Here is a 12,711-nt window from a genome sequence, read left to right on the forward strand (position 1 = left end):
TTGACAACATACAATTACATTTAATGTATTAAATTACATTTGACAACATACAATGAATTTGACAACATACAATGAACCCCGGCATTCCCTCTTTCTCTATCCTTCCCCCACCCAAATCGTACAAGCTAGCAATGTTACAAAACCTACCTTCAACGGCGCTCCAGATCTGCCATTGGCTGTGTGTGCGACTCCGGAGCCTTTGGGGGGGGGGGGGGGGAGGAGGATTACAATGCAGGTTTGTATTGCTTGTCGGAGAGAGATTTCCTCGGGCTGCTAGTTTATGAAGAAAAATTGATCGGACTTCCGTTCCAGTTTTTTTTTAAATCGCTGGACAATTTAATCACTGGATTAAAGTAAAAGGCGACTTCAAACGGCCTCAACACCTTCAACGTCACAGATCGCAATATCAGGACAAAACAAACGGTAAATCGTATATTTCACATATAATCTTGCTTCTTGGGGTGGCTTTAGTCTAATTCTACGATGCAAAAATGTTATTTAGGCCCCATACGAATCGGCCGTATCTTGCCTGCCGATATGGGCTTAAAATTTACGGCAACGGCAACATTCCAATCGATCACATTCCAGAAACACTCACTCGCAAGATGATTAAAATTCTCATTTTGTTTGGACAATCATGTCATAAGAGCATCTAAATCATCTATATTTTGTGTTATTGTCTATCCATATTCAATATTTTATACTAAATATCCACAACAGTTTTAGTCACATGTATTGTGCAAAAAATAATAATTTTGATTATATTGAGAGTGGATGTTTCTAGATTCATTTATGGGAATTAAACATTAAATTCCTTCTATTTGGCATATAAATTAATGGCAGTGAGATTTAAAAATCATGTTATATTGCGAATTCTTGTGTGTTTGGGATCAGTTTGTTATTTGGATACTTAGGCTATTTAAAAATGTTAGCCTATTCTTAAGAAATGGATAGATGTTTAGATCTAGTAATTGAATTTAGATTAATTTAATTGATTAGATTAATTTAATTGATTTGATGAAACTGATGAATATGAATTTTTTGTTGGGTATTTACTATTTGTTTTAGCGTTTAACTATCATTTCTACCTTTTTTCTAAAACTGCAAATAATAACTTGTTTCTGTTAATGCTGTTCAGTGTTTTATTCCCTTTACATTTTAAACAGATGTCTCCGAAGAAGTAATGCAAAATTGTCAATCCAAATGCCCAACAAAAGAGACTGATTTAGACAGCATTCGCAGAGATTATTCGAATTTGGACTACTCCAAATGTGATGATCTACAGGACATTCTTAATGGGAAAGTAGTGGGCAGAAAGGCATGTCATGCCTGGTTTGAAGAGCAAAAACTTGTAGTTTACAATGCCAAAATTGAAAAGTTGAGGAAAAACAAGGTGTACAGAGTTGCTTATCGGTTACATTCTGAGGAGTATGATGATATGCCTATATCTCCCCTTGACTGTCAGTCTGAAGAAGGGTCTTGACCCGAAATGTCCACCTATGCCGCTCTATGATCGTTGCTTTCGTCCGTCTGTCCGCGCATTCGCTCGCTCTTGGTGCCGGCTCTTCTCCCCTCAGACTCCACCAAACAAACACACACACACGCACAGTGTATCGAAAAAGTCTACCTGAAATATCACCTAGTCCTCACCAGAGATGCTGCCTTTTCTGCTGATTTACTCCAGCCATTTGTGTCTCTCTTCGGTTTAAACCAGCATCTGCAGTTCCTCCCTGTACAAGGTATGTGCTGTTTAAAAAGAAAATTTAAAAAAACATTTAAAACATTTAAAAACACATAAACTGTTCCCCAGCAACGCTCATTACACTGAGCGTTGCGTCGGCTCGGGGTTACTGAAATGACGGAAGTTATGCTCCGGTGCGTACTACACGTCAGTCCATTGTATTTCGCAGGAGTTGACTATCTTGCTTGCTATAGGATCTTTGTATAAGACGTTTCACATTCTCTCAGCAATGGAGAAAGACTAGTATGGATGATAACAGTGTGATTACTGATGAAAACAAGTTGGAGGGGAGATAGGATAGTAAACAGTCAACAACTACACCTAGTGAGATGGATACCATAACAACATAGCCGCCATATTGTTGTGAAAGTGATAAACACATAATTAGACCACAAGTACAAAGCTAAAACTTTGCTTGCCATGGTAATTTCTAAATTGATATTGATTTTTATGTTTAAACATTTGTAAACATGTTTTAACAACATACATTTTAAATAAGACTGAATAATTGTGATTAAACCAGCAAACCTTTAATACAGTTGGTTAAAAGTACGTTTTCAGTAAAGCCCTTAAAGGCCTGTCCCATTTAGGCTATTTTTAGGCGACTGCCGCTGACCGTCATAGTTGTAGCAGATCGCCGAAAAACCGGCGACTGGACCCCTCTTCGACATAAAATTTGAAATAGAATCATTACTTTAACAACCAAAAAACCCCAAAGTCAGCACAGTGACAACCTACGTCACCTGGTGACAACTTACTCCTTCCTTCCTTCCTTCCTTCCTTCCTTCCTTCCTTCCTTCCTTCCTTCCTTCCTTCCTTCCTTCCTTCCTTCCTTCCCTCCCTCCCTCCCTCCTTCCCTCCCTTCCTTCTTTCCTTCCTTCCCTCCTCCCTCCTTCCCTCCTTCCCTCCCTCCCTCCCTCCTTCCTTCCCTCCCTTCCTCCCTCCCTTCCCTCCCTCCCTTCCCTCCCTTACTTTCCCTCCCTTCCTTTCCCTCCCTTCCCTTCCCTCCTTCCCTTCCCTCCTTCCCTTCCCTCCCTCCCTTCCTTCCTTCCTTCCTGGTTTGAAAATGCAAAAGATTAAAATTCTAATCTTGACCACTTCCTGTTTGCGCTGTACATTGATTTTAGAAAAAAATGCTACCACGTACGGCTGTGATTTTTGGCCATCTTACTCAGTCACCCTCCGCTCATAAGGTGCCGAGGATTATTTCCATCGATGAAAAATAAGAGTTATTAGTGTTTTAAAAATGTTGAGATTCTCTCCTGTCAATCACGTCATTAAGGCCACGCCCCTTCCGGTGTAAGGGAGAGCGACTATGACACCCAGAAGTGTGGGCGTGGCTCAGTCTCTGCAAGATGGGGGAGGGAGAGGTCAAGACTCTCTGCCTGAGCTGTGAATCAACTGAACACACTGAATGTCTATTGAACTGTGAGTGTGGTTTTAATGTGGGTTTTATGGTGCTTTCACCTGTTTGAAATGGAATTAAACTGCATTTGAATTTGGTGGCCTTGCACCCTGCATGAAATGATATGAAACTGCACTTGAATTTAGTGGCCTTGCACCCTGCTTGAAACGGCATGAAACTGCACTTGAATTTGGTGGCTTTGCGCTCTGCTTGAAAAGGTATGAAATTACACTTGAATTTGGTGGCCTTGCACCCTGCTTGAAATGGTATGAAACTGCACTTGAATTTAGTGGCCTTGCACCCAGCTTGAAGTGGCAGGAAACTGCACTTGAATTTGGTGGCCTTGCACCCTGCTTGAAGTGGTAGGAAACTGCACTTGAATTTGGTGGCCTTGCACCCTGCTTGAAATGGTAGGAAATTGCATTTGGTGGCCTTGCACCCTGCTTGAAAATGTAGGAAACTGCATTTGGTGGCCTTGCGCCATGCTTGAAATGGAATTTCAAGGAATAGCCGTGAGTCAACTGCCAGTCCACCAGCCATGAGTGAGCAGCCAGCACACCAGGCTTGAGTGACTGAGCTGCCAGCCCAATAATCCATTCGCTCCACAGTGTCCATACTAGCCCTCTGGAAACCAGTCCCTTCAGCCCACACACCCATTCTAGCGCTCCAGAAAGCACCCCCCACTGGCCACCAATATTGGAATTGGTGGAGAGGTGGAATATTGCGTTGGGGGACCAGCCCTCCCGTGTGAACATGGGACCCAACGGGTCCCACTTAGTCCAGTACTATCATGTTGACCACTTCCGGTCGTTTAAAAAAAAAAAGAGCAAAAATGGTACCCTATATCGCTAGGATTTTTTCTCCACCTTAGTCACCGTTCTGCTCTGTTCCAAGCCACCACGTTTTGTTCCGATCGGTGGAAGATTACATAAGTTATGAAGGTTTAAAAAATCGTGAGCAAATTGGTCTTCTCGCCTGTCAGTCACCATGAAGGTAACGCCTCCTTCGGGACCCGCTGGAAAATAAATCTCGGAGGCAGGGCTGAGTCCGTGAGCACGTCCAGAAGCCGTCCGTCCAGAACCCGCCCATCCAGAAGCCGCCGAGAATAAAGCTGAAGCAGTGGAGTGCATGCTGTGTTCGCGGGCGGGGGCGGGCTGTGTTCGCGGGCGGGGGCTGTGAGCGCTACAGGTGCTGGAGATGGGAGCAGCTGAGTAAGTCCTGAGAGGGGTATTGGAGCCAGGAGTGCGGTCGGATCTGGGGCCAGGAACCGGTGAGCACACACACCCCCCTCCCACACACCCCCTCCCCTACACCCCCTCCCCTACACACACCCCTTCCCTACAATCCCCTCCCCTACACCAACCCCCTCCACTACACCCCTCTCCCCTACACCCTCCTCCCCTACAACCCCCTCCTCCCCAACAACCCCCTCCCCTACATCCCCTTTCCCCACACACACCCACACGCTTCCCGCCTGAAGCCGTCCACGTTCCCCGGCTACAGAACGCTCCTGCCGTTGTGTTGGGGGAACAGGTGAGTGGTGGAATATTGCATTGGGGAATGGATTGTGTTGGGGAACCAGACCTCCCGTGTGACTGGGACCCAAAATGGGATTCTTGTAATAATTATATTAAATAAACTATCCTGTCTTCGATAACACATTGAGTTAGATTAGCTGAATGCAGCATAGGTCATAGTGAGATATTTTATACATTCTACCCAACTCAATATGAACCCAATTTATTTAGTCAGTTCTCCTCAAGCAAACAGTGCAGGTGGTCCAGTGTTTGTTTCAAAAAGATATTTATCTGGCCCAAGTGGATGTGTCCCAAAGAAAGGTAATTAACCTGAAACATTACTTGTTTCTCCATTCACATATACTGACCATTGATAATTTTCCAGCATTTTTAACAATGTATTTACTCTATTTGCTCACAAAATGTGTATATCTGTAGAGAACATTTGTAATCCATTCCTAATTGACGCAGTCAAGAGTTATGGTAAGATCTGGTAAGATTGGCCAGACCAAGTAAGGATGGTGGATTCCCTTCCAGAAGGACATTTATTTTTACATAATAATCTGGTAGTTTTGCACCATAACCAATTTTTAAATTTTTTTAAATTCAAAATTTAATTTGTTACCTGAATTTAAATTTCCTAGCTGTCATTGTGGATTTGAACTTATGTTTCTGGATAAGTGTCCAGACCCCTGATTGCTGATCCAGTAACATAACCACTTCAATATTGTAGCCCCATAGTTAATATTTGCTGCAAGGCAGAAAACCCAACCCAGCAAATTCAAGTATGAATCTGATTCACACAGATGCAGGTTGACGCAAAACTTGATTAAAACAGGTGTAAATTCCTGTAAATGTTAAGTGACTTCTGTTTGCATTCGTGGGCACCAATTCGTTCCCATTAGCTATTAATTACAATATTGCAGTGGGTACAAAGCAGACAGAAATAGTTAGATTGTTTGCACAATTCAGTGTTGTTTCTCCAAATAAATCATTTTTGATTTATCATTGTTGTTGCTGGGAATTTTGAGATTATAAGGAAGATGAGTAGGTTATAATATGGTTAACCTTAGAGCTCACATACTGGAGAAGCATAATAGGGAAAAATGGCCAAGAATGTAGTCAGAATAGCAAAGCAGAATTATTCTGCTGAAAAACAGGCTTACTTTACTATTGAGGGGGGGTTGTCATTCGCAATTCTGTCCAGCAGCTAATCCGTTGAAACCTTGAGATTGCAGCTGCTCTTCATCACTGTGTTTAGCAGGCAAGTCTCCTGAAGGACTTCCTTAATGGGTGGAACCCCATCTAGCGAGTAGAATCTTGACATTCATAGTATCTACTTCTTAGATATATGGGAGGGAGTGTTTCAATACAATAGGAAATGTAAGATTAAAGTTAGCTCTGGGGAAAGGCAAAGATGGAATGTTACAGAGACATTGATTAATGATTTATTTCAACTCCACATGTAACAATTGTATCGTGGGGATATAAAAATGTTGTGGTTACTGTAGCTTTTGAAGCAGTTTGGTCTTGCTCGCACTGTTTCCCAATGTACATCACTAAGGCCTTTAATAAACCAAGTTGTTTGATAAGACTGAGCTGTTTTAATTTGTGACTGTGCCCATCTGAGTAAAGTCAAATATAGGGCGCGGATATAGTACAAAATTCCCTCCTGCAATCGGTAAGCATTTTGGCGCAAGTACTAAACTAAAAAGATGAAAAATAATAGAAAGAATTTTTAAGATATAATTTCCTCAAAGCTGTGGCAAAGAATTGCCAAGTGCACTTTTTTTCGAAGAAAGTACTCGAGAGGATATGTTAATTCATATGGTTTACTGCTGTTAGCTGGACTTTCCGTATCATTGCATTATTCTCAGGAATCCCACTACAGTTTACGCAAATAATAAACTGTAACTAACAATATAGGCATCGCTATACACATACAGTGTCTTATCTCGCGGGTTGTAGTTCATGTACTGGATGCCAGATGAGACCTTTCGAATCTGGATGGCCAAATCATTCCGCTCAACTCCAGTGGTTGTGTCAAACATATAAAATATCTCTTCAACTTCGGAGTTCAAATATCTGGTGGCATAAACGATGCCACACACCATAAAGGCGTTGGTTGCTGATCGTTTGTATAGAGTGGTGTTCCAGCTTTCCAGTATTGACAGGTTGGTTGCATTGAGTTGACTAACAACTAGGTTGCCAAAGTTTTGCTCAGTTGCATAAAGTACCCAGAGCCCATTTTCATCTGTTGCCAGATCCATGTCTGAGTAGCCATAACAGGAAGAAACTGTGCAGTATGGAAACTTGTCATTAAAACCAACATATGGCAGTTTGGCATATAAAACAGTTTCTGTGGTCATATCAAATCTGCAGAGCTGATCCAAATTGAAACAGTTGTAATAGTAAGCATCTTTATACATTATCCCGCCAGAGCCTTGAGCATTATAAGTTTTAAAAGTGAGATCAACGGCACCACTGCGGGTGAGAAATTTGCCATAAGAACTGAAAACTCGAATCTTATTTCCAAATCTATTACTGGTGGACAGAATTGTCAACCAGTATTGATCCGCTTTTCCAGGAGCTGGCCATGGGTCCATTCCCCAAGAACCATATCGGTAGGATGACCCAAAATGATTGAGCATTGAACTTTTTGGATCGGACACTCCTACTAATTTTCCAAATGAACAAGAACCTGTGAAAAAATACAAAAAAAATGTGCCACAATTTCAAATTATGACACAACTTATTTAAAACAAAAGAGAGAATGTCCATTTAGTTTTTTAATCAAGTTCTTTCATCTGCTGAGAATGAAAATCTATATATGTATATACAGTGTGTGCGCTTGTGAGTGTGTATATACGTACTGACCTTTTATTTTCTCTCTCGTTTATTATATTGTTTACAGTGTGCTATGTTTACATATTCTGGAGTGCTGCAGCAAGTAAGAATTTCATTGTTCTACCTGGCACATGTGACAATAAAACACTCTTGACTTGAACTTCATTATACTGGTGTCTGTGATTAGTTGCAAATAGACAGATCTTAACCATGCCTGGATTCTGCCTAGCAACTACTCCACCGATCTCCAGGGGAGAGGAAATGTAGATCAGGGGTAGTATAAAATGTGCGTTTTTAATCAGTGAACATCTGCCCTAGGACAGGAGAGCGTCTGCACTGGGATATGTGTCTCCTCAGTTGGCCAATCTGTAATAAAGAGTATTGACTTCTCTAACTTCAAGTAACCCTTGCTTTCCCTCTCTCTCCATCCCTCCCCCGTTCCCAGTTCACCGACCAGTCTGACTGTCCTCAATTACATTTTATCTATTCTACATTTTGTTTGATCTCCATCCACTTTGTCTTGTTTTCACACCTAAAACACCCTTTTCTCTTGTATCTTCTCCCCAGACTCAGTCTGAAGAAGGGTCTCGACCCAACTGGCCACCCATTCCTTCTATCCAGAGATGCTGCCTGTCCCGCTGAGTTACTCCAGCATTTGTGTCTATCTGTAATAAAGAGAGTTTGTTCTGGAAGTAAACCCTGAATTTCACCTGAATTTGTCCGGTCTACAAATTGGCGCTGCGAGCAGAGTCCACTGAGGATGCTGGACTAACAGAGCTTTGGTGCTCTGATGGAAAGGCGTTCGGGAGACTGAAAGAACAGAAGACGGGGCAGGCCATAACCAACAGAGAGTCTGCAAGGGATTAGATCAGGGAGGACATTTACAGACTATAACTAGAGAGAGCAGTAAGTCTGCAATCAAAGAATTGATAGCCTGTAGGTTTAACCCTAGAGAAAAGTAAGTCTACAGGTATGTAGGAAATCCAGTGGAAGGCTCTCTCCACATTAGGAAGGGATACAACGAGTTTATATTTAACAGTATACATCTATACTAGTCAGCTCTCCACTCATTTTCAGGCCGATTTCAGGTGTGCAGGACTTGTAATTGTGCTCCCAAATCTTTGCCTATTTTTTGGTTTTCCTCACGTTGGAATAGGAAATCATAAGGTCACAAGTGATTGGAGCAGAATTAGGCCATTCGGCCCTTCAAGTCCACCCTGACATTCAATCATGGCTGATCAATCATTCCCTACTAACCCCATTCTCCTGCCCTCTCCCCATGATCCCGGATATCCGTATTAATCAAGATTCTATCTCTTCCTTAAAAATATCCATTGACGGCCTCCACACCCTTTTAAGGCAAATAATTCCACAGATTCACCACCCTCTGACTAAAGAAATTCCTCCTCATCTCCTTCCTAAAGGAATGTCCTTTAATTCTGAGGCTATGACATCTAGTCCTCGTCTCTCCCACTAGTGGAAACATCCTCTCCACATCCACTCTATCCAAGTCTTTCACTATACGGTAAGTTTCAAGAGGTACCCCATCATCCTTCTAAATTCCAGCGAGTACTTGGCCCAGTGCCGTCAAATGCTCATCATATGTTAACCCACTCATTCCTGCAATCATTCTTGTAAACCTTCTCGAGACCCTCTCCAGAGCTAGCATATCCTTCCACAGATACGGTGCCCAAAATTGCTCACATTACTCCAAATACGGCCTGACCAGCGCCTTATAGAGCCTCAGCATTACATTCCTGTTTTTGTATTCGAGTCCTCTTGTGTAAGTGTTTGCCTTCCTACCTATTCAACTTGCAAATTAACTTTTTGGGAATACAGCACCAGCACTCCCAGGTCCCTTTGCAACTCAGATTTCTGGATTCTCTCCCCAATTAGAAAATAATCTGTGCTTTTATTCCTATGACCAACTTGACTCCACACTTTGCTACATTGTTTTCCATCTGCCACTTCTCTGCCCACTCTCCCAACCTGCCCAAGTCATTCTGCAGTTCTGCTTTCTCTACCCTACCGGCTCCTCCACCTATTTTCGTATCATCTGCAAAATTGGCCACAAAGCGTTCATTTTCCTCATCCAAATAATTAATACACAATAAATAAAGATACAATCAGTTTTCTCTCACACCTTTAATGGCCTTGAGATATCTCTAACCAAAGAACATTTTGAACGTAGAGTAATGTTGTAAAGATCACGTTAACCATCTTGCACACTACAAATATCATTCATTATCACTGATATTGATTGAGGCGTAAATATCATCTCGGATGCCAGTGCTAATCCTCCTGCATAATGATGTCATGAGATTTTTTATATCCTACTGGATGGGGTCCCAATTTAACCTCTTAATTGAAATATTAAGCCTGGGGTCATCCAGGAATCTCTCATTCCCACCAGAGCATCAGCTGAGATTTAGTACCCGAACCTTTTGTTCACAGTTTGAACCCAATCTCCTAAATCAACCTGGTGAGGTGTGTACAAACTGGATCATTGAGAGCACATGATACCCACCTGGTAGTAAAGTGATGTATGGTGCCGGTGTCGCTAACAGTGCACTCTGGCAAACAGACAGACTTCTTTTCACGATCATGTTTTTTCTATGTTCTTTCACTACTTTAAGTCGGTCATATTCCTCCAATTCATCCACTTCGTCGGTAATATTTTGCACCTGTTAGACAAAGGAAGAATACAAAAGAACAACTTGCTTTTTTCTGTAGTACCTTTTAGTAACCCAAATTCTCAAAAATGTGCTGGAATACCTATGTGGGTCAGGTAGCATCACTGGACAGCATAGATAGGTGGCGTTTTGCGTTGGGATGCTTCTTCAGAACTGAAACGTCACCTAGTTTTGTTCTCCAGAGATGCTGCCTGACCTGCTGTGTTACTCCAGCACTTTGAAATACGACTTCCCTATTTTTAAACAACCCCCCTTGCAATAAATGAAAATATGCTGTTTGTCTTCTTCTTATTGAGTCCACGTCACAAGATTAGAAATTGTTCAGCCAGAGCTGAACACACTTCTCAGCATCTGCATGCAATGGCATCTTGCTCTTGTGCTTGTTCTGAATTACTTGCTGAGTCTGCCTACTTATATTTCAGAATTTGTGCACAAGAACACTCAATTCTCTTTGTACTACACTCATCTGCAATCTTTATCCAATTGGATAACAGTTTGCTCTTGAATTAGTCTTACTGAAGTACATAGCCTGCACTTGCTAAGTTATGCCCACTCACACAACCTATCTTTATCCAATGCAGTCTTAATATTGTCATCGCAGCTTGCCCTCCTATCTCCGTTTGACATTTGTAAATTTGGATGCTTTGCACTCTGTTATTAATATAAATCATAAATAACTGAGGGACTAGAAATGATCTTTGCACTCCATTAGTTACTTCCTTCCAGCTTAAAAATTACGTATCTCATCTCGTGCATCAGCATTGCATGTGGTTTACCTTCACAAAAAGATTATCCACCTTCTCTTGGTTCCTCGAGTTAATTGTTTGAAGCTGGTTAAGCAAGTCCGTCAACTCGGCATATTCTATCTCTATGATCCGAAATGAGATGATACTGTATAGATCACCATCATATTCTTCTTCAAGTGTATCAATCCGCTGCACAAGCTTCTGAAGTCGTTGCTCCATATCAGCGATAATATCAATAGGTTTCTTGAACTATCAGTTGAATGAAGAGTACATTTTTCTGGTTAGGAAATTTGAGACATTATAGCAACTGCTTAATGTACAAAATAGCATAAAACAAGTGGTGTGCAACAGCCACATTTACAATCCAAACCACATCAAAAGGTTACTTGCGATAAAAATATTTTATATTAACTGTAGCAGTCTGCTCATATTTTAAGAAAACCATAATTGATTCACTCACTGCCTCTTCGCTGCTCTCATTCTTGCTAATTGCTCATAGTCTCACTGCCCTGTCATTCCTCCTCGCACCCCCTCAATTCTCCACTCACGCCCCCCTCTCACCATCACCCACCGCCCCCTCACACCACCATCCCGTGTTGTGTATAGTAACATCTAAGCCCACCAGTACTGTGCCCCAGTGTAAAACTCTGTCAGATCTGTGCCCGCCAGTACAGCACCCGAGTACTATTCGGTAACAGGTCTATGCCCACCAGTACTGTACCATGATGTTAAAGAGATTGTTTTACACCTACTCCCCCGAGCCGAGGGGGCTGGGCGTTCGTATCGCGCTCACCTCCTTGGCATTGAGTTCCTGGCTGCAGTTGGCGCTAAGCGAATGGAGCTCCTCAAACTGTTGCCTGGGGAATACTCCGTCCGACATCTGCAGGTCGCAGTAACACCTCTTCCCCACTCGGGACACGCCCCGAACATCGCCGTCCACCTGTTGAACGATCACAAGTCAAAACCTCCGCAAAATGCTTATTATAATCGAGTGCAGGGAGGAGTGGGAAATGAGTGACTTACCGTAGCAGCGGTCCTCAGGAGGATGACGAATATCCCAGCCAGTGTGAACAGAGCCATAACGAAACGTGCGCTGCCACAGCTAAAGTTTCCAGTATTTAAGCAAAATGGGCGGGGATTGACCCGCCCCCTCGCGGGACAGTAGAAGAAGACACAAAGACTGGAGTTACTCAGTGGATCAGTCAGCATCTCAGGACAGCAACCTCTGGGGTGTGGGGGTGAAGGGGTGGGGAGGGGAGGGAGTTGTGGGGAGAGGGCTGGTGTGTGGGGAGGGGCTGGTGTGTGGGGAGGGGGTGGTGTGGGGGAGTAGGGGAAAGGGGGAGGAATGGGGGGTGGGGGGGGTGTGGGGAGGAGGGGGAGGGAGGATGGGGTAAGGGGGTGTGTGGGAAGGAGGGGGAAGGTAAAGGGGGAGAAGGGGGGAGTGGGTGGAGGGGGTGTGTGTGGGGGGAAGGACTCCACTCACCGGCCACGGCATCACACAGCACCTCCCGACTCCACTCAGTGCTTACCCGACTCAACACAGCGGCTTTCCCGACTCCACACAGCGGCTTTCCCGACTCCACTCTTGCGGACTCAATCAGCACGGCTTGTTTACTCAGCCCCGCCTCCGGGTCTTTATTCTCCAGCGGGTGCTGGAAGGGGCGTTACCTTCATGGTGACTGACAGGCGAGAAGACCTATCTGCTGATCTCACGATTTTTTAAACCTTCATAATTTTTCTCATAAGTCAAAACCTTCGGAAC

At 43.2% G+C, this 12,711-nt stretch overlaps 1 protein-coding gene across 1 annotated transcript; it reads right to left on the minus strand.

The window, feature by feature from the left end:
• Positions 1–6,095: 6,095 nt before the first annotated feature.
• Positions 6,096–11,183, minus strand: LOC116982711 (olfactomedin-4-like). The gene is made up of 3 exons (XM_033036091.1): positions 10,980–11,183; positions 10,038–10,194; positions 6,096–7,364 (listed from the first exon to the last, which is right to left on the minus strand). Exons 1-3 carry the CDS (start codon positions 11,166–11,168, stop codon positions 6,556–6,558), a joined length of 1,155 nt encoding a protein of 384 aa, XP_032891982.1. The 5' UTR covers positions 11,169–11,183; the 3' UTR covers positions 6,096–6,555.
• Between the last annotated feature and the right edge of the window lie 1,528 nt (positions 11,184–12,711).

Source organism: Amblyraja radiata, chromosome 17 (genome assembly GCF_010909765.2).
Source record: "Amblyraja radiata isolate CabotCenter1 chromosome 17, sAmbRad1.1.pri, whole genome shotgun sequence".
NCBI lineage: Eukaryota > Metazoa > Chordata > Chondrichthyes > Rajiformes > Rajidae > Amblyraja > Amblyraja radiata.

Bases quoted from the DNA above. Each gene is read 5' to 3' on its own strand.
- LOC116982711 (XM_033036091.1), bottom strand. From the start codon at position 11,168: ATGGAGCAACGACTTCAGAAGCTTGTGCAGCGGATTGATACACTTGAA. The intron at 10,195-10,979 runs GTAAACCACATG...TTTGTCTAACAG, and splicing joins TGGATAATCTTTTTGTGAAG to GTGCAAAATATTACCGACGA. The intron at 7,365-10,037 runs GTGGGTATCATG...ATTTTTTCACAG, and splicing joins ATACATCACTTTACTACCAG to GTTCTTGTTCATTTGGAAAA.